This window comes from Balaenoptera acutorostrata, chromosome 20 (genome assembly GCF_949987535.1).
Source record: "Balaenoptera acutorostrata chromosome 20, mBalAcu1.1, whole genome shotgun sequence".
NCBI classification, from domain to species: Eukaryota; Metazoa; Chordata; class Mammalia; order Artiodactyla; family Balaenopteridae; genus Balaenoptera; species Balaenoptera acutorostrata.
This window is the reverse complement of record NC_080083.1, coordinates 14,240,652-14,262,549: the sequence shown is the minus strand read 5'-3', so window position 1 is coordinate 14,262,549 and position 21,898 is coordinate 14,240,652. Positions and strand designations below refer to the sequence as shown.

General features: G+C 51.5%; 1 protein-coding gene across 4 annotated transcripts in view; it reads left to right on the top strand.

The window, feature by feature from the left end:
* The window catches only part of RPH3AL (rabphilin 3A like (without C2 domains)), a 121,482-nt gene that overhangs the window by 93,976 nt on the left and 5,608 nt on the right, over window positions 1-21,898 (top strand). For all 4 annotated transcript variants that reach the window (XM_057535871.1, XM_057535870.1, XM_057535872.1 and 1 more), the window contains 2 exons: window positions 19,894-20,007; window positions 21,475-21,620. In XM_057535871.1, the coding sequence (XP_057391854.1) occupies window positions 19,894-20,007; window positions 21,475-21,620 (260 nt within the window). The remainder of the gene's footprint in view (window positions 1-19,893; window positions 20,008-21,474; window positions 21,621-21,898) is intronic.

The window sequence follows — 21,898 nt, the reverse complement described above, 5'->3', positions numbered from 1 at the left end:
TCTCTGTGCCCTTGGCTCCCCGCCTGCACCACGTGGGCGGCTGGTCCTCAGCAGGGTGCTTGCTTGCATCAGGAGGGTCCCCTGGGGGCCGTTTCACCAGCAAGCACTAATTTGGGGGCGGGAATGCCATGGACAGCACTATGGATCTGTGCAGAAATGTGATGTCAGTTGAGGTTTTTTGCAAAGTATGAAAATGCATCTTTCTAAGGCAGGTCTGTACCACCTCTTCTCAATGCTTGTCTATGTCTCAGGAAGGGGGACTCCTGGCTTCCCTGGTCTTAACAAGCAAAGTGACGGTGTGCCCAGGGCCCCTTGGTGTTTGTGGCGACTGCACTGATGTGGGTGTGTCCTAAGTGGCCACCATCAGAAGGGGAACGCACCCCATGGGTCATGATAACAGTGCTTGGGGTTGTGGACGGCTCTCCACTGCTTGTATGATGTTTTAGTGCTTGTGATTTTATTTTCAAAGTTCCTGGTCTCACAACAGACTCTGGAGGTGGACAGAACAGGTATTTTGTAGCCCCATCTTATAGATGAGTAGCCTGAGGCCCAGAGAAGAGGAGGGATTTTCTCAGTTCGGTGTGGCAGAGCTGGAACCAAAAGGTGGGGTCCTGCCCTTGGGGCTTTGGCTCCTTCTGCCCTGAAGTGTCGGAGTTTCAGCCCAAGACTCAGGGTCTGAGGGTCCTACATGAGACATGGCAGCCGGAGGGATGAGGGCTTATCCTGTTACTGGGGACGATGGACCCAAGAGAGTAGACATGGCAGCTGCTTCTGAGGGGCTCTTGAACATCTCCATGTTTGGATTATGACCTGGCATTTATCTTCATGTCATTTGGACTTTGCTTTTCTTGTTACAGAAGTAAGGCATGTTTATTAATACAGTTTTGAAAGTTGTCAAATGATATAATTTAGAGGTAAAAATCCCCTGTAGGTCAGCCCTTCCAGACATAACTGGCATTAACAGCTTGGCGTCTGTTCTCCAGATATTTTTTCTCGGCATCACCCGGGTTTTTGCAGCCAGCCTTCCTGCCTAATTCTCCTGGGCTCTGTTTGCCCTTCTAGTTCCCATGAGTTCACCTTCCCTGCCATCACTGCCACAGAGCAGCCTCGGTGGGGACCACGGCGAGTGCAGGTGCAACCTGGGCAGTCAGGGGGCAGCGGGCGGCCGGAGCGGAGTCCCTTTTCCACCCTCAGCGCTGGGGCTTTCTCCTGCCCCCGCCCGGTCGGGGTGCATCTGTGTCCCTCAGACCGAGGGAAGAGATGCGGCTGTGGAGGCTGAAGCTGGGGGACACTGGCGGGTCTAGAACGTTGTTTCCCGTAGATTGAGGAGGAGAGACCTTGAGGCCTCACCCCGAGGGGCCTCAGTGCCCTGTCTGCTCCAGCACCAGTGCAGCACACGTGAGCACACGTGCATGCACACACACACACGCACACACGCACACACATCCCTAGGGAAGGGCAGGACCTTCTCTCGTCTCCTCCTCAGCCACGCAGACACACAGATGCCCTTTTAATTATGTGGGCAAGGAGGCCAGCGGCCCACACACTTGGAGTTGGCACCGTTATTAACTGACTTTGCAGTGAGGCCGGGCCAGGCAACGTGGAGGTCCCCCCGACCCCAGTGTGAACTCGGTCTCCCTCTGCAGACTGGGTCGGAAGCCCCCCAGGCCCCCAGAGCACGAGGCCGCTGGAAAGTGGCTTCCCCTCGCCATCTGCAGCCCCATCATCAGTGGTGCGGGGTGCCAGGCAGCAGGCTGGGGTCAGAGCTGCGGTCTGTGGTCCAGATCAGAGCCTGTCTGCTAAGCCTGGCCCTCGTAGCACCCCATTCAGCCCCAGCTGAGCTTGGCCAGACAGAAACAGAGTGACCAGCACTGGGGTGTGGGCTCCCCCAACCACTCTGGAAGCTGTCTGCAGGCAGGGCCGTGTCTGTCCTGAACAGGCCGATTCCTCAGCACGTAGCATGCGAGAGGCACAAGGTAGATGCTTATTAGGTGATTGAGTAGAAGAATGAAGGAATGAACCACCCACCTGCTCCGGGATGTTTGAAAGGCCTATGGAGGGATTTTCATTAGGACCTCAGGCTCCCGTGGGTCAGGGGTCTGGTGGACAGCCCAGGAGGCTGTGAAAACCACCTTGCTCTCCTGAGGCAGCTCTCCTCCCGTGTTCCTGTCTCCAGGGCTAGCCCCACAGTCCCTGCTCCCTGATGTGGAAGCTGATCCTGACACCAGCTCCCTCTCTCTGACCACCCCCCTCACCGCCCCCTGCAACACTCTCTCCTCTTTCTTTCACTCTCTCCCTCTCCCCACCACCTTCTTCTCTCCCTCCCTCCCTCTTGGGCAGGTACACCTGTGCCTCCCAGCTTCTCCCCGCAACCCCGATCCCAGCTCACTTCACTTGGAAGAGGAAGGGGAATCAATAGATAGAAGCCAAGAACTTTGCAGGCCACAGAGCAATCAAGTGAAATGTATTGATGTTTTTGAAGCAGGTCCCTTTTCTTCCTCCTTTAAATTGTCCTGGTTAATTTTTAATTACATGAGCATACCTGATAAATTTTTAACAAGTTAAACAATTCAAAAGTCTATGAAGAATTAAAATCTCTCCTGACATCATCTCCAAACCCCTTTCTCCCTATTCCTACCAACATATACTTGATATAGGGTTATGTTTTCTTTTGTTTTTATTTTAACAACAAAAATAGCCTCTTACCCGTAACTCTGCATGTTGCTTTTTTCACTTAAAAGAATATCATGGGCATCCCTCCAGGTCAATCGATATATAGATTTTACTTTATTCTTTTTAATGGCTGAGTGAAATCCCATCATATCATATATTGTGATTTAATTATTCACCTATTGATGGACATTCAAATGATTTCTGGCTTTTTGCCACTGCAGGCAGTACTGAAACATCCTTATATGTATCTGATGCTTCTATTTCCGTAGGGCAGGTTTCCAAAAACGGATTGTGTGTTTTAAATTTCAGTAGACATTACCAAACTATATTCTGAAAATGTTATAGTTTTTTATACTCATCTATACCTGCATCCTTGCCTGCCATGAATATTTTTGGTGTTTATCATTTTGGCCAGTAGGCTAGAAGAAAAATGATATTTCATTTTTCTAATTTGTACATTTGAACGTCTCTTCATGTCTTACTATTTATTGATTATTTAAGCTTCCTCTTTTAAAACTTGCGTGTTTAAACTCATTGCTCATTTTTTATTATATTGTTTATTTTCTCTTACTGATTTGTAGATGCTCCTTAGGGGTATTAAATGGGTCGCAAACCTTTTTCTCCTTGACTTTATATTTTGTTTGACTTTAGTGTTTACTTATAGTATTTCGCCAGTTAAAAACAATTTCTTTTCATTTTTGTGAAGTCAAGTATGTCTTTCTTTTGCTTTGTGGCTCATAGGTTTCCTATCTTGCTTTGAAATGTCTTCCTCTACAAGGTTAAAAAAAAAATCTGTTAAATAAAAAGTATAAGTAGTATGAGAATAAAAGGAAATACTTAAATATGGTAAAATTACCCAAAAAGCAGAAATGTAACACCAAATGTCATATTAACTGATAAAGCACTGAAGCCATGTTCTATCAAAATACAAGTCAAGAATACCTCCATCACCATCATTCAACAGTATTCTGTAGTATTTAACTAATGTAACAAGGCAAGAAAATAAAATAATCTGTCACTATTGGAAAAGAAAAAATTATCTTATTTGCAGGTAATGTAATTGTATACCAAGAAAACCCAAGAGGGTCTACTAAAACAACCCACTAGGATTAATAAGAGAATTTGGGAAGTGACAGGACACAAAGTAAATCAATATTTTATACCAAAAAATCAACAGTTTTACTCTATACTGACTAATTAGAAGTAGAAGTGGAAAAATCCATTCATAATTGCAACAAAAATTGTAAAATGTCCACAAACAAATTTTAAAAAAGAATTATAGGTCAAACATGGAGAAAATTATAGAATATCAAAGGACACACAATGGAATATTACTCAGCCATAAAAAAGAATGAAATAATGCCATTTGCAGCAACATGGATGGACTTAGAGGTTATCATACTAAGTGAAGTAAGTCAGACAAAGATAAGTATCATATGATATCACTTATATGTGGAATCTTAAAAAATGATACAAATGAACTTATTTACAAAACAGAAATAGACTCACAGACATAGAAAACAAACTTATAGTTGCCAAAGGGGAAAAGGAGGGGAGGGATAAATTGGGGATTTGGGTTTAACAAATACACACTACTGTATGTAAAATAGATAAACAAGGACCTACTGTATAGCATAGGGAACTATATTCGATATCTTGTAATAACCTATAATGGAAAAGAATCTGAAAAAGAGTGTGTGTGTGTGTGTATATATATATATATATATATATATATATATATATATATATATAACTGAATCACTTTGCTGTACACCTGAAACATTGTAAATCAACTGTACTTCAATTTTTTTTAAAGTTACTATAGTCAAGAGAAACAGTGTAGTGTTGTCACCAGAATAAATAGAATATCTATTTATATAGATAAGTGGAACAGAATAGAAAAATAATAGACCTAAGGATGTATGGAAGCTAAACATAGGTAGCTTTTCAGTTCAATGGGGAAATAACTGGTTTATTTATCAACCAGGGCTAGCATAATTAGATTTCCATCCCATTCCATCTGTATCCAGAAACACATTGCAGACAGATTAAAGATCTGAATGTTAGAAATAACACAATGAATGTATTAGAGAAAGATCAGAAGTGTTTCTTTCCTCTGTGTCAAACTCAGAGACACTCTGGCGCCTACAGGACAGGTAGGCTGACTACCTGAGTTGGCTATGCTCTCCCTCCTGTGGACACCGGGTGTTGATTTTGGTCCAGGATTTGCGTGCAGACCCCTTGGTGAGCCCCCTACAAGCTTGCTCATAGCAGGACATTCGTTCTTTCTCCAGGATGGGGTAGGGAAACAGTGTGACCTGAGTTCCTCCTGTGACTGACCCTGGGTCTGACCTGGCTGCCTCTGGGGAAAGGGCTCCACCCTCCCACCCAATCAATCCAACTGGAGTGCGTGCTCCGTGCTACTTTCCCTTGGCAGGTCGTTGCTCCAAGTTTATGGCAGCAATAAATATAGTCAGTTTTTGTGTACTCCCAGGCCTCTTTGTTCCCCTGTGAAATATAAGGTGTAAATAGTGGAACCAGTACTGTGGGCTCTTAGGTCTTAATCTCTTTCGAGTTGGACCCACCTCTTCTGCAGCCATCTTTCCTCTCAGCTGGATTCCCACCCTCGGGCAGTGTGTGGAAAGATATTTGCTGGGTGTAGGGATATTAATCTGGCATATTTGGGTAATAAGAGATTACATTTTTTTTCTCATATACTTTTTTTTTTTTTTTTTTTTTTTTTGGCTGCGTTGGGTCTTTGTTGCTGCGCGGGGGCTTTCTCTAGTTGCAGCCAGCGGGGGCTACTCTTCGTTGCGGTGCGCAGGCTTCTCGTCGCAGTGGCTTCTCTTGTTGTGGAGCACGGGCTCTAGGCACGTGGGCTTCAGTAGTTGTGGCTCATGGGCTCTAGAGCACAGGCTCAGTAGTTGTGGCACACGGGCTTAGTTGCTCTGCAGCACGTGGGATCTTCTCGGACCAGAGCTTGAACCCATGTCCCCTGCATTTGCAGGCGGATTCTTAACCACTGTGCCACCAGGAAAGCCCTTCTCATGTACTTGAAAGCTTAGAGGAAGCAACTGCAGCTTTGGTTCAGCAGCTCAGTGAGGTCAGGACAGATGTCTTGATATTTCTTGCTCTTTCCCTCATGGTCACAAGATGATTGCTCCAGTTCCAGCCATTACTACAAGGAAAAGAAGAAAGATTAAAGAGGAGGCTGGAAAATTAAGCTTTTCCCTCTGCAGCCTTGCATTATTATAGAAGCAGGCTGGTACTTGTGCTGGAGGAGCCTGATGCCCTATTGATGGAGAGCTGAATTGATCTGACTGAAGTCATTATGTGTGGCAGTTTTGCTCAGATAGGATTTTGGCTTCTCTGCCTCCAAGGCCGAGGACACTTAACGTGATGGCGCTTATTTTCTTCAGCCCCCAGTGCTGTGACTGGGAGACAGCAGTGCCCTGGGTCTGCTCTGTGGCTGGCCTGCCCCGCCTTTCCCAGCTGTGGCTGTGCACCTGCGATGGGGTGGGGGCAGCGCTGAAGCCCCAAGTCTCGGGTCCATACAGTACTCCGGGGGTATTTTAGGGTGTGTGTCCTTTTCTCAGACGGGAGCCAGAGAGCCGAGGTTCCTAGGAGACCGACTCCTGGATCTGTGAGGCTTTGCTGTATTCACCTCTCTTAGGGAGCCTGGGGCCAGGCAGGGGGTGGGGGCCGGGGGCCCATCGTCATCTAAAGCTTTTGACACTGCCCTGTGGCCTGGCTGGACTGGGGAGGCCTTTCCATTCTGCCCACCCCACTAGACCCCAAAAGCCCCAGCTGAGCACAGGCAGGTGCCCTGAGCTCCCAGTAGCCACGAGGCAAATTCCCTTTCCCCTCCCCCCTGAGGCCCCGGGCGCAATCCCTCCCCAGGACCCTCCGCAGGACCCTCCGCAGGAACCTTCCCTCTTCCTACCCTCCATCATCCCCCTGAGCAGAGCACAGGCTTCCTGGATGGAACTGAACAGAATGACACACTGGTCACTTCAAGGTCTGTTCTGGGAAAGTACTTCGAGGTTTTGGATTTTTTCCAGCTGAGTAGTTTTAAGAAAAATCAGAGTTTTGTTACCACTTTATTGGTTCACTAGGTTTTAAACAAAAATTTTTTAAAATCCTGAGCTGTGGTTCTGTTTGCAGCGCAGTGAAAGCAAGCTTCGGGGTTGTTTGGGTTGAGTGGTCTGGCTCGGCTCAGCTGCAAATGTTTTCCTGGGGCCGCCCTTCCTGAATGACCCCTCAGCCAGCCTTCCCGCCCCGACGCCGCCGTCTCCTGTCCCCCTGGAGAAGCCGAGTCATTGGTACTGCATCGGCCTCAGCCAGCGCTCCTTGACTCACAGCCATTATCTCATCTGATGCTCAGAACAGCCTATGGGGCAGCTGAGGACGTGAAATTGACTCTAAGTGATGGATGAGGAGGGGGATGTCTGCCCAAGGTCACATAAGCTGCAGCTAAGAGGGCCTGGGATCCAGGCTCCTGAATCCCAGCCCACTCTTCTCCCCTCTGAGTGTAGCTCGGAGTAAAGCTATTGCCCAAGTCGCCACACACACTGGCTTTCCCCTTTCGGACTTGGTTCAAGGGTTTTTGGTTGCCAGGCTGCTGAGGAAGTTCTCCCAGAAGCAGGGATGGAGAGGTAGGCTTTCGAGGCCTGTGGGGATGGGGGGATATGGCAGCATCTTCTTCTGCTTCTCACGGAACTCTCGGATCAGCTCCATTCCCCAGCCGCTGCCCGTCCAGCAGCTGGTACTCAGCTGCAAGTCTGCATGCCCTTCAGTCTCAGCCTCTGCCCCCACTCTCAGGACCCATGTCCACACTTGGGGAGGACGTGATTGGCCCAACTCCCTCCTGCTCAGGATGCCCTTTATGCATCAAGCCTGTAACCCGTCAGACATTATAGATGGTGTGGCCCGTTACGCCCAGTTGAGGCTGCTTTCCCCAAAAGCAGAGCTGGGACAGAGCAGGGAGAAATTTGTATCTCTTGCTCAATAGCCATTGAATCACAGAATTGGGTGTTTTGTATCCTACAGGGCAGTGAGCTCCCTGTCACTGGGAGCATTCAAGCAGAGGCTGGATATTATAGTAGAGATACTATGGCTCAGAAACTGGGGGAAGCTTACTGTGGGGCTTATTACTGTGTATCCAGAGTTATGACCCCATGTTGTGACCAGGGCTGGGGGGATGGGGACACAGTCTATGGTCCAAGATTGAGAAAGCCACACGGCTTTGAACCCGAGACCTATGTCTCGTTAGCACAGAGCTGCAGCCGACTGAGCTAATAAGCAGTTTCGCGGCAGCCGTTTTTCCATCAAACGCATATGCTGTTTCCTGACTTCTTAACGCAGCATGCTATTTATACCAGTAGATCCATTCATTCTTAATGAGCCACGGTTGTGGATTGTAAAATGTTTTATTTTCAGACAGGATTGCTCACTGCCCACAGCCAGTTGTTGCTATGCCGCCTTCCTTCTTTCTCTGTTCCTGAGAAATGAGCGTTTTGGAAGCTCCTCGGGGCACTCAGCTGCCCTCTCCCCAACTCCCTACTCACCCCCAGTGTTTCCCCAGCAGACTCAGGACTTGCCGTTTCTATCACATCAGCCTGGACGTGGTACATGAACTCCCTGCAGCCTTCAGAGCAGCTGGGAGTGTGTGTTGTAGGGGGCAGGCATGGGCGGGGGGTGGGGACAGGCTGGCCAAGGCTTGGAGAAGGAGGCAGAGTAGAGCAGGAGGGCTTCATCGTTTGGAGGTGGGATGCCATCTGTCCTGGGTGGGTTGGATATTTGCCATTGTTATAGGTCGCCAACTGATGGAACAGTGACTCGATCCGACTCACTGCTTTAAATTTTGACAACTTTTTTAAAGGTAGAGAATGTTCATTAAAAAGAATATGGAGTTCTGGCTTCTTTTTTTTTTTTTTTTTTTTAAAGAAATTCACGGTCTTTTATTTATTTATTTATTTATTTATTTATTTATGACTGTGTTGAGTCTTCGTTTCTGTGCGAGGGCTTTCTCTAGTTGCGGCAAGCGGGGACCACTCTTCATCGCGGTGCGCGGGCCTCTCACCATCGCGGCCTCTCTTGTTGCGGAGCACAGGCTCCAGACGCGCAGGCTCAGTAATTGTGGCTCACGGGCCTAGTTGCTCCGCGGCATGTGGAATCTTCCCAGACCAGGGCTCGAACCCGTGTCCCCTGCATTGGCAGGCAGATTCTCAACCACTGCGCCACCAGGGAAGCCCCTGGCTTCTTTTTTGAAAATCAGAAGGTCTGGCAATACCGCCCCTCCCTGGAAAAATTGGACAGGCTAAGTGGCAGCTTCCCCCTTCACCCAGGCCTTGCAGTCTCTGGTTTGCTGCAGTCCCCACCCCTCCCTATTGTCTCTCACGCTCTTTGATCATCACCCTTGCTGGGTTATTAAGGAGAAAGTGAAATAGTTCTTGTTTCCACATCCCAGTGAAAGAGAGAGAATAGAAGTTAGACCAGCAGGGACACCTGTTGCAAAAACAGTGGGCGCACGTCTCTGTGGAAGTGAAGGCTTCTCGTATCCAGCCCGCCTCACTCACTGACCCTTCACCTGACCAGTGGGAGGCAGGAGCCTGACCGTGGCACATCTGGGGGTCCTTCCTCCTGCCCTGACCCCACAAATCCTGCCCACGGTGGTTCTGCGCCTTCTGTGGAGGTGACCCACCACTGTCGCCCCCAGGGCCTCGCCAATAAGGGCTTAAGAGGTCAGGCCTTGCAGAGCTCCTGCGTTTTAATAGGGGATCCCCGGGCAGGAAAGCTTTAGTTTTTTAAAGTCCTTCTTCCTCTCTGGGCCTTGGTTTCCCCATGAGGAGGATGGGGATGACGGCGACTGGGACAGAGAGTCCGTTCTCTTCCAGCTCTCATATCTCACGGTTCCAAATCCAAGGGGATGAGACTTTATGGAGGAATTTCTGACAGGTGGTAAAGCAGCTCCCAGACTGTACATTGAGGCTGCGTCTACCGGAAAGACCAGCCGCATTGCAGCGGTGGCCCTGTCTCACACACACACTCACACGCACACGCGCACACACACACACACAATCCTGGTATGTGCTACCAGTGGAATCCCATCCCCCCATCCCCCCTCCCCCCCCCCACCCCATGCACTGTGTTTGTGGTAGATGGTCACTAAGTGCTTATGAACATCCTGAATCTTCCTTTCACAGTCCTGTCCCCAGGATTGTCTCTAATGCTTCATTATCACCTTCCCTGTCTCAGTTCGTCTTACACCCTGCATGGGTTCTAGAGTCCTGGGCAGCTGGAAGTACCTGGGCTTTTTTAGTGTATAAATATAATAGAAACTACCAAATACACACAGACCGGTGTGAGCCAGAAAGGACTGCTCAGAGAGGAGGGACGAGCGGCTGCTTTTGAACCACCTGAGGAGGGTGCTGTGTGCCCAGCCCGGCACCCTGAAAGCCATTGACCCCGGTCTTCACGGTGTAGGTCGGCTGTTTGGGTCCAAAAAATAAATAAACAAAAACACGTCTTAGCTGGGCAGTCCTGTCTGTGGCTCCCACTAGCCGTTTAGGGATGGGACGCCATCCATCCCGCCGGGGGCAGGAGAGGGGGTGGGTGGTGCTGAGTTGCCCGAGCCCACCGTGAGCCCCGCTCGGGCAAACACTGACAGTCAGTCTTCTGTGCGGCCACCGTTCCTCCAGGCTCAGCTGAGGGCCTGGGTGCCACTTGCCTGTTGGTCTGTGCAGGTGAAAGAGGCAGGTCTCAGGCTTCAGCCGCCGTGGACCGCAGCCTGTGCCAGGCTCTGTGCATTTGTGTAATCCCCCGACACCTGTGCTGGGGGTACTACTGTCGTCCCATTTTATAGAAGAGGAAACTAAGGCAGATAATTTACGTCGTAATCTCGGCGTGGGCAGAACAAGAAATCCCCATGGTGTTCGGGAAACTTTGCCCTTTTCCCAAGTCTCAGGGAAACAGAGGCCTGGCCATGTCTTGCGTGGCTGTGTTTTGAAAGAGAAGCCCATGCGTTACTAATTTGTCTTGACCTTCGGAGCCCTTGGTGAAGCCAAACGCTAGCTCGATGCTGGCGTGTGTGAATGGAGGGGCCACCCCCAGAATAGAAGCCCTGAGCTTCCAGGAGCCGCCGTTGTCCCCACTGCTGCGCCCCACCCCTGCCCCCTGCAGCCCTCTTGCCTGTCCTGGGCATCTTCGCTGGCCTGGGGGTTGATTTTCCAAGAGCAGGAAGCCCTCATTAGCCACACCACAGAGGTCAGGGGCATGGCTATCGCTTCTAATTTGTCCCAACCCGATGACAGCCTCAGCTGCAAGGTGAGGTCTTGGGACTCCTTGCCCCCGCCAACCCTGCAATCCCCATCTGAGCTGAACTGGGGAAACAGGCCCCACCCCCAGGCAGCCCGGCTTCAGCTGAGCAGATGACCGCAGAACTCTGGCCAAGTGCAGTACAGCACACCCTTCTCCAGCCGCTCACCTGCCTCACCGTGTGGACCTACAGCTTAATTCCGCCCACTCTAGATTTCTCAGCCTTTGGGGACCTGGTGAAGTGAATAAATCTGGGCCCGCCTGCCCTGTCTGACTCCAGTAAAGCCCTGGGAGATAACAGTGCTGATTCCACTTGGCTCAGCAGTCCTCTCCCCGGGCCTCTTGTCTATCACGGGGTGGAGGCCGGCCCCATGGATGGGGCCAGGATGATTTCCGCTCGCTGCTCCAGGAGTGGCGGCAGAGGCTGGGAGAAGCTGTCTGTCCGGTGATCTCCATACAGGAAGGAGGGGCCGGGCCGCCCCTGCCTCAGTGGCTCCTGGGGTCCACATGGAGTCCGGGCAAAGCTGGCAGCCCAGCCCCCCACCTAGGCTCTGAGATCAGATGCCATGGGCCTGAGCAGGGACTGAGATTCCAGCCCCGGTGAGGGAACCTGAGGGATACACCCTGAGGCCAGACTCTGAGGGGACGTGATAGACAGAGACAGAGACGGAGACCCAGAGACAGACGGACAGACATGTGCAGAGACTGGAGAGTGAGAGAAACCAACCAAAACAGAAATAAGGATCAAGAGACAAACCCAAGAAGACTCAAAACACACAGGGACACAAAGACACACAAGGGAGGGAAAGAAACACAAGAGAAGCAAAGGCAGAGAGAGAGATTTTTTTTACACCATCAACAAGAGAGGCACAAAGAGATGAAGTCAAAGACAAAGACCCAGAGACACACAGAGACCTAAAGAAGGACAGAGAGAGAGCACTGACGTCATGGAGCGGATGAAGATGCGTTTTGCATCCCAGCAAAGGAACCGTCAGGAGGTATGCGCCCACTTTGCTTCATCTCTGCCACAAATCAGAAGCAATAACCTGCCAGAGAGAAATAGTGCAGAGCACATCCAAGCCAGGCCAGCCCCTCGTCCCCTAGGTGCCTGAGTCTGGAGCCTTCCTTTTGAGCCTATCTTGGCCCTGGAGAAGCCCACCACCTGGCCTTTACGTTTCCTGTTCTCTGTCAGGGATGCCTGGCACACCCCAGTCCCAGCATTTCTATCTGCCAAAATCATGCCCATCTTTAAATTCCACCTCTTCCAGGAAGTCCTTCCTGACTTCTTTCCCTGAATACTCTCCGCCTCCCCTACAGGGTATCATGTTCTCTCTGGAAGGAGCTGTTCTTATCTTCCATCCGTCCATCTCCCATTCTACCTGGAGCTCCTCCAGCCAGGGCAGGGCCACAGGATTTCAATGCTGGCTACCCCATTGCTATTGATCTGAGGATTCATCTTCATTATCTGGTGCCTCCTGTCTGTCTGCAAGCCCCAGGGAGGGAGTTAACTAAAATCAATGGCAAATGAATAAGCAAGCACAGGAAACCCTCCACTCCCCAACTCTCAATTCCTGGCCTGGTCTGTGCTGTCCCTGCTGAGGTCCCAGGTGGCAGCCTGGAAGGGGAACCAAGGAAGGAGAGCTCCCAGGTCCCACTCCCTCACCCCTCCTTCTGTGGTGGTCCTGTGACTATCCCCACCTCAGAGGTGAGGAAATGAGGCCCAGGGTGATCAGGCCGCTGGACAGGGTGGGTCACCCGGATCTCCTGACTCCAAGTCCAGGAGGGAGGGAGGGAGGCGGGCTCTGAGCCTCTCTGGTTCCACCCAGCCCATCCCTATGAGGACAGGCCCCCTGGCCTTGGGACTACCTTTCTTATTGTCCAGACCCTGACTCTCTGGGACCCTGGAGGGAGTTTCCAAAACAAAGAAAGAGCCCGTCCTCGTCCTCGGGCCTGGGGTTTGGAAGAAGAAAAGGTTTTGCATGAACAGTGCATTCCTCTCCCCAGATCCCACTCATCCCGTGTCCATGGCAACCGGCCTCCGACAGCCCCTCCCCCCATTAGTCTGTGCCTAGCTCAGGCTGAGGCCACCATCGCCTGGCTCGCTCGTCCCACTTGAGTGTCCTTCTGGGAGAGGCTGCAAGGAGGCGCCTGCTTGGTGGAAAGCCCAGCCTGAGCTGGCTCGCCACCACCTTGCTGACCACCATCAGTCCTGCTGTCTCTGCACAGTGCCGCGTTCTCTCCTGGGGAGGCTCTTTCAGAAAGCAGTCAACACGTATTTGCTGAGTGCCTGCTTGGTCCAAGGCCCAGTGATGGGGGCTGAGGGAAGGAGGCAGACGCCAATTAAGACGTGACCCTGCCCTGAAGGGGTTCCTGGTACAGTTGGGGAAGTCGAGGCAGGTGTTTGTAGGAAAAGAAATGCAATGCCAGGGGTTGTCTGAGAGGGGCCAGAAGAGCTGCCCCAGCAGTTGTGGGGAGAGTGAATGAGGGCCTGTCTTCCATCCTTGGGCTGGAGAAATTTTCCAACAGAGTCACGGTTTGGATGGGTTCCTGGAGGATGAATTGGAATCTAATTTTCAAAAATATGTATAGGCTCGTATAGCTTTTTAGACTTGCAATGCTTTTTGTCCTACTTGATCTCTTGATCTTATTTTATTGGTAGTTGTTATTGTCTCCATTTTACAGATGAGAAGATTGAGGTTCAGGGAGATGAAGGTATTTGCCCAGGAGTGTCCAAAGCAGAGCTAGAATTCAACCCTAGATGTTGGGAGTGAACTAGACGTTTTTCTCACACACATTGCAGCCCCTGCCTCTGGCGGGAAAAGGCATGTTGAGGAGACGGAGGATGAACTGACCTGCCTGCAGGGGACCAGAGCCCTTGGGGTGAGGCCAGACCCATGGGGTGCCCTGCATCTTGGGTGAGGAGGAAAGAGCAGAGATTCCAACAATAGATAGGCCTGGGTTCAAATCCCAGCTCGGCCTCCAAACAGCCTCTGAAGGCACCTAGTGCCTCCAGTGTCTTATGAAACACAACTTGGAAATCTAAGCTCCCCTGGAAAAGGTGAGTCCACCCCTGTGAGGTTGGCCTGGGCCCCAAACATGGTGAGTGCAGAGGCCAGCTCTGTGCCAGATGGTGTGGGCCATGAGTTCAGGATGCCCCCCCATCAAATAAAATAGCTCCCATTTATCAGGCACCTACCACGTGCCAGACACTGCCTGTGTTATCTCTATTAATACTCACAACAACCCAGGAAAGGATCCGTCATTGCCCCATTTCATAGGTGGGCCTGCTGAGCACAGAGAGGTGAAGAAACCGACCCAACGTCCCACAGCTGGGAAGTGGCAGAGCCAGGACACTGTGTGACTCAGAGCCTCTTCACCACCCCCGCACCTCGCTCCTGCTGCCACCAAACAGAGCCCCAGACTTGGGAGGCATCTTGGTGGGATTTCAGGCTGAAAGCCTGGCCCTACTCCCAGGTGGGGCAGCCCTCACCTGTTGGGGACAGCTCTGTGACTCTTCTCTGAAGCCGTGCCAGCCTGGAGGGCTGGGTAAGGCTAACTGGGGACGTCTCTGCATTCCCCAGGGCCTTCTCTTTCCTTTACATTAAAAAAAATTTTTTTTTTGCTTTTAGTATGCAAAATTTTCCACCATCTGCTTTGCCTTTGGCAGAATGTTTGCTGAAAATATCTCTCTTCCTCTCTAATTCCCGTAATTTCTTGGGGCTTTGGGAGCCTCCAAGCAGAGCAGCAGATGCTCACAAGGGCCTCCCAAGCTTACAGGCTGCTGGCTGTCCTTGTGCCAGGCAGGCAGATGTTGTGTGGCCCAAAAGTCACATCTCCCTGCCTCTCAACCAGAGTGGGGCACTGGGGTCTCTCCACTGATGGAACAAACCTGACCTGAAGTTAAATCCTAGGATTCAGACCCGGAGTGGCTGTCTAGGTTGGCCTCTTTTTGTGTGTGATGAAGCCCTGAGAGGTGTCCCCAGGGTCACAAAGAGAGATGGTGGCAGAGCAGAGGCAGGAAGCAGGTCCCCCAAATCCCAGTGCAGTGCTGTGAGGTCAAGTGGCCAGCATCCTGCCTGTCCCCTGGACCGTCCCAGGCAAGGTATCTCCACAAGCCGGCAGCTGCCACACATGTTCTCTGAGGCAGTCAGGAAAGACTTTCCAAAAGGGAAGACTTCCCCCCACCTTCATGTACCAAAACTCTGAGTTTCCATGGTGACAGTCAAATTGCAAATCCATCTCAGAGTGAGCCGGTGGGGGGGAAAAAAAAGCTGGCCTCTCCCCAGAGAAGCGGGCATGGCTGGTGCTGGGGCTGTCCGCTTCTGAGGATGAGAGCTGGGCAGAGTGGGGCAGCCCTGCTGCGGCATGATGGGAAAATCTCAGGGACGCCAGGTCCCCAAGCAAGTGGTCCGGGGGCTCAAGCCACTGCAGAGGGGGAAGCCCCCCTCCTCCCTGCCTCCTGGCAGAGCCCGGGTGAATCCATTTAGTGACACCTCCTTCTTGGGGAAGCTATCGGGACAGTCTTCTCCCTGGTGTTTTCCCATTTCCAATCTGAAAATCAGGCGTGGGCAGAATACAAGCACTCGTCACTGACCGAGCCATCCTGGACTCAGCCTTTGGGGAATTAGAGGAAAAATATCAGCCTTCAGACACACAGAGTGTTTTGTTGAGGATGGAAGAACAAGAACCAAAAGATTTATCAGCCTAAAAGCTTTGTTAATAGACCTGGAAGATTTACGATTGCAGCTGCCGTGCAAAGAAAAAGGTGGCAGCGGCAATCGAATGGCAAATTAGCCAAGGTTCGGGTTTTACAGCAACATTTGGAGGGGGGAGGAAGAAGAAAAACTTCTTCCCTTGCTGCCGGAGGAGTATTTGGATAAACAGCGTTTGCATTGGGCTGTGTCCAGGGATGTTCTCTGCAGTGTCTCCTCGGTGCGTTTCTTTCCCACTGACATAAGTGCCGAGGCCAGGTGTCGACACTGCCGACTTCCTTGGGTTTATTCCTTTCGAGTGGGGTTTATTAGAGTGGACTAGAAATGGGATTGAATCTGCACCACAGAGACCTCTAAGCTGAGGCTTGGCCCCCTGCTTGAAATCGCAGACACAGTGAGCAAGGATGCTTGAGCCGAGGGAGACGTATCCAAAAGGGATGAGTCGTTGGCTGGCTGCTTCTCTGCTCTGTGATGTCTTTGTGAGCTCAGTTGTCATCTGGGGCTGTTCCCCCCCTTCCATGGCTGTGGCCCTTGTCTATAAAAGGAGACAAAAAACAAGACAACTGACTGTCACTTGGGGAGGTTTATTTTTTCTAAACCTTGCACAGCATAGGCACCAAGTGGGAAATAGGCAATATGGCCCCTGAACCCCACCTCCAGGGTTGGTGCTTGGACAACATATACCCCTCCCAACAAAAAAAGCTCTTGCAACATAGCATAGCAGTCTTCTTGCAGCTTAAGCCCACTCCCAGCTCAACACTGTGACCATGTACCACAGATGACAGAACAGGGAGCAGAGCGAAGAAATGCGGTGAATGAGTGGCCACCATAACCCGAGTCCTGGGATGTCCTTTCCCATCGTCTCCTTTCAAGCTCTTGGTATGTTGTGCCCTGTGGCATCTGCTCATTAGCACCAAAGAATCCAGGCATTATTTCCATACCATGGAGCCCCATGTCATGTCCCCTACCCCCCACTGCCTCAGCCTCATATTCTCCACCCTGCCCCAGAATTTTGAAAGTCCTGCATATCAAACATGGGGGAGACGGAACATTCCAAGTCAGGAAAAAGGAATAAATTACCCGTAAGCATCTCTGCCAAAGAGACGGGGAAACCAATGTGGAGAATAGTAACCGTGTTCCCCTCAGGGATTTCCCACTGCTTAACAGGCTGCTGGACACCCCTCCTCCTGCTGCGGGAGGGGGCAGAATCCTCCCCAGTTCCTTTGCATCTGCCCCAAGGGAGATGTGGGGAGCTGCTTGCTACCTCCTGCCACCTCCCACTCCCTTTGTCTGGGGACCCACAGAGTTGGCATTTAGTCAGTCAGTGAATGAGCCAAAAATACGTAAATGCTTATAAAACTGATGCCCATAAAATTGGGTCTCGGTGGATTCATAATCAAAGAAACCCAGTCTGGGACCTAAAAAGCAATTGCAAAATAAGTCAGGCATTTACTTGCGTTTCTCAAATATTGTAAAGGGGGCATGTGGACCACAACCCCTCCCATCCCCATCTCTTTTTGATTCTACATCACAAAAGCCCAGAAATCCAAAGCAGAACTCTTCCTTGAGGGCAAGAAGGGAAAGAAACAGCAGAAGAGGCAAAATCCTTGAGCAGACAGAGGAAGGCAAAGCTGGAAACAATCCTGTTCGCATCGTTCTCGTCCCACCCCCACGGATCAGGCTCTGCAGGAGAAGCACGCCAGCCTTAATTGTGGTGCAATTTGGCCCCTGCCCTCCAGGAGCCTCTCGGTCTGCTGGGGGAAACACACACAGAACACTTAAAGCAGGAAGTAGTTGCTGCAGGTGTAGCAGAACACACAAGGCGTTCAGCCAGACAGGTGGGAGCCATAGGGAAGGCTTCCTGGAGGAGGTGGTACCCGAACTAAGCCAGAAGAAGAGGGGTGGGCAGGGCATTCTGGGTAGAGGGAAGCCAGTCCCTGCGGGAGGTGCTGACCGGCAGTTTGGCAGGAGCTCCAGGCTGCGTGGGGCCAGAGGAGCCCCAGATAGGAGAGCCAGTTGTGCGGGATGATGCTGAAGAAGTAGTGGAGGGCAGGAGTTCAGGCTTGATCCTGTAGGTCCCGGGGAGCCTGTAAAGAAGGGTGAGCCAGGACCTGTGTGTTAGCGGAGCCTGTGCAGAAGGAGGTGCCTGTGGATGGGGCCCAGCTGGGAGGTGTCACAGCAATCCAGGCTGGAGACGATGAGACCTTGAGTGAAGCAAGGGCAGCGACCAGGGTGAGGAGGCCACTGATTGAAGAACTGCTTAGATGAAACTGGCAAGATGTGGGGATGAGGGAGGGAGAAGAACCAGTTAGTCATTAAAGCTTTCGAAGCACGGCTGCCCTGCTGTGGAAGCACAGGGTCAAGGATCTCTCAGGCTGAAGTGGTCAGCCAGCTCCAGCCCCTCTGGTTGCTTGGTTCTATGACTTGTAACTTCCTTAGCTGAAAGGTGACACAAGCTGAAGGCATGAAGACTTTCCAGAAGGCTCTAGATCCAGGTGGAAGCTACATGGCATAGGTCCTGCCATTTCCCTTCCTGTAACCACTGTGGGCTTCCCTAACTGACCAGACTCTCTCCCTGCTGGGCCTTAATGCAATTTCAGGATTCTCCTCTGCACGCTGCTCCAGAGGGGCCTCGAGCATCAGATGAAATCTATTAGCCGCCGCCCTTGATATAGATTGATTTTGTTTCCAGTATCATCTCCCACCAAACATGTCCCTATGGCTCAGGTTTGTTCTACAGATCAAGTAAGATAATGCTTCCCAGGTGCCTAGCACAGTGCCTGGCAGAAAGCACTCAACTCCCTCCGTAACCAGCGTATTGCATTCCTGGGGAAGACACACTGACTCTTACCCCACCCGCTGAGTTAGTCACCTATGCGAGCTGGTTACCTGTGATTCCCAAACCTTTCTGTGCGGTTATACTTGCTATTATAATTACATCATTTAATTACATGTTATGTAAATTGATGAAATAAGTCAGAAAAGACACAGAGTCGTTTCATTAAAACCAAGACTTTGGAAAGACTTGGTAGAAGTCACTTGCTTAAAAAAGCTATTGAATTAGGTGTAGGCAGCACAACTGTAAAAAAAAAAAAAAAAAAATGAGAGAAAGAAATGGAAAAATAGAGGATTCTTGCTTGCCCATGTCTTCAAGATCTGCTCCAATTTAAAGAAACTGAACCTGAGAATCACAATGCAATATGGATGCAGTTTAAACACGAAAGACCATGTGGGTCGATCTCAAAGAAGCACCCAAGCCCTCCATCAAAAGATTGGCGAATGAATGTACATTTCTATGCTTAAAATTAAAAGAGTGTTTAATGTGTGAATAGATCCTGTATTATGACTCCCACTGTTGATTAACCAGCCAAATATGGTTGCATTTAGTCCAGAAAAGAGGGTTTCCGCCACAGCAGGTGCTCACTGTGGGAGCTCCCCCTCCCCTTCCCTCTCCTGGGGTTCCAGCCCCACCAGCCTTGCTCCTTCTGCATTCACAAGACCCCACTGGGAGTTGCTGTATGAGCTGGGATGAGAGCCCAGGCCTGCTGGCTCCCAGTTTAGTTCTTCTGGTGGAATCAGAGTGGTTACAAACACAGGCTGTGGAGCCAGCCCGCCAGAGTAAGAATCCCACTGTGGGCAAAGGCCTCGGTTTCCTTGCCTGTGAAATGGGGACAATGCTATTTCCTATCTTGCAGGGTTGTTCTGAAGCTTCCTTGAGTTAGTGTGTGTCGGGGGCCTGGAGCCCTCCATCAGGGTCAGTGAGGACTGGAATTATTCCTGCAGAGCAGGGCCGGGCACCTTTAAACATTGCCAGGTGCAGTTGGGCCTGCACCGAAGGGGGTAATCAGCTCCTGCCAGCAAGAGGCTTCTGATTCAGCCACAGGGAGGGGGTGATGGGTGGAGAGGGCTGCCTGAGGACTGAGCCCTCCCTGCCGGTGCTGGTCATACTGGGCACTGCCCCCCCGAGTCCCAGCCTCCTCGCACCGGGACTCACCTCTTTGACTGACAGAAAGGAGTACCCTGCCATTCCTATCCCCAGACCACTGTCCCTGTGCCCCAAACACCAGGGCCGGCGGAGGTCCTATGCCACTTTGTCCTGGAAGGAAGAGGCCTGCCCTGGTCCCCTCTGTCTGACACGCCTGCCGGTGGTGGCCAGTGGGGGTGACCTCCTGTGCTGGTGTCTCTTTTCCAGTGGTTTCCAGCGACAGTGACAGCGACTCAGATCTCAGCTCCTCCAGCCTGGAGGACAGACTCCCACCCACTGGGGTCAGGGACCGGAAAGGCGACAAACCCTGGGGGGAATCGGGTAAGTGTGGGAAGCTGCACTGTTTGTTTCCCAAGCCCCCGGGGCAGTGGCTTTGCTGCTTCTTCAGGCTACCGCTCCCTAGTGGCTCCCCAGTGGGTGGGTCTGTGGAGTTGTTCTAGATCCGGGAGGCAAAATGGGCCTTCAGCTGGGAGGGCTGGGAGCTAAAGTGTTGGCAGCACTCAAGAACAGATGGAAAGGGGAGTTCCCGGCCGGCCTATGGTTAGGATTCCGGCTTTCACTGCCATGGCCCGGGTTCAATCCCTGGTCAGGGAACTGATCCCACAAGCTGTGTAGAGCAGCCAAAAAAAAAAAAAAAAAAAACATATGGAAGGGAGGCTCAGGTATATATGCAGAGAAGGCCTGGGGGCACATTTTCCATTGCTTTCCTTTAGACACAGGAAGGACCTTCCCAGGAAAAGGACCAGCTTCATTCAGAGTTCCTCCAAAGGTTAGAACTGGGATACTTGCATGACATTTCAGGCTGAATTTAATACCTAAGAAGAAAGCTTTTCAATAACTGCCTCAAACTGGAAGGAAATGGAAGGCTGGGTGATCTTCTGCCAGAACTGATACCGAAGGAATTCCTGCCGGGGGTGGCAGTCTGGACTAGGTCAGAGATGCCAATGCCTGGCACTCCTGTGCCCATGGCAGACATTACTAGTTGATCATGGTACTCTCTCCCACAGAGGCTGACATGGCTTCGGAAGCCTCCTCCATGCAGTTTTCCCAGGGATCAGTATCAGTAGACGGGGATGATGCATGAGGTGAAAACTGTCCCCGGACTAGATGATCTCTTAGGCCCCTTCAAGCTGCAGATTCTCTCTTAGAAAAGTGTGGAGGACACTTACCTGCCAGCCTTGGTTGCTAGGGCAGGTTTTATGCTCCTCACCTCCCACTACCGCAGCTCTTGTCCCCTCTCTTCACACGGGCTCTCAGCTGCGACCAAGCGGGTCAGGAGATGGAAAGAAGGAGTGCAGTCTGCAGGCCCCACGTCTGCTCTCTGGGCCGGGCAGGGGCTAACAACCGTGTCCGAGTGAGGATTCTCTAGTTTGCAGAGGCAGCAGTGAATGTCCCTCTTGTTGGGTTAACAGAAATTTACATGCTTCCCCACGACACCCTCCTTCTCCGAGGGCAGGACAGACTCGTCCTCACTGCCAGTTTTCATGTGGGTAACTACTTGTTCCTTAGTGAAACAACCTGAGGGCCCATTCAATTGCCTTTGTAGGTTGTGGGCCAGTCGGCAGTGGCCAGAGGGTGGGGTCCCGCTAGAACATGGCAGTCATGTGGATGGGGAAGAGGGGGTGGCGGTTCCCAGGGGAAGGGGCTCTGGCAGACGGTCCCATAGATACAGGTCACAATTCCAAATGAGGAGACTTTAGATCAGCTCCTTGTCAGGCTGAGATGGTCCCTGTCTCAGTTCAAGGCCCGAAGCACCCCGCCCTGAACCGTTCATGTGGTCTCTTGCAGGTGGCAGCGTGGAGTCATCAAAGATGGGGCCTCCCCGCCCACCCAGCCACCTCTCAGAGAGCCAGAGCAGCCTGGCCATCGAGACCGGACCGGCTCTGCGGACCCGCAGTGGGGTGCCCCACCCTGGCCGGACCCAAAAGGCCACAGTGAGTACCAAGCTCCTCCTTCCAACCTACCCACCTCCTCTCTATCTGCACCCCACCAGGGGGTGTTTTCAGTTCTCTGCGCTGGAGAGTGCTAGGGGGTGTTTTCAGTTCTCTGCGCTGGAGAGTGCTAGGGGGTGTTTTCAGTTCTCTGCATTTACGAGCCCTGTGCCAGGTGCCAGTCGAACAGAGGCAAGCCAGACCCATCCATGCCCACAATGAACAGAGAGAGGGACCCAGAAGAACAGTGGTGACCGTCCCTATCCGTTCTCAGTAACTGT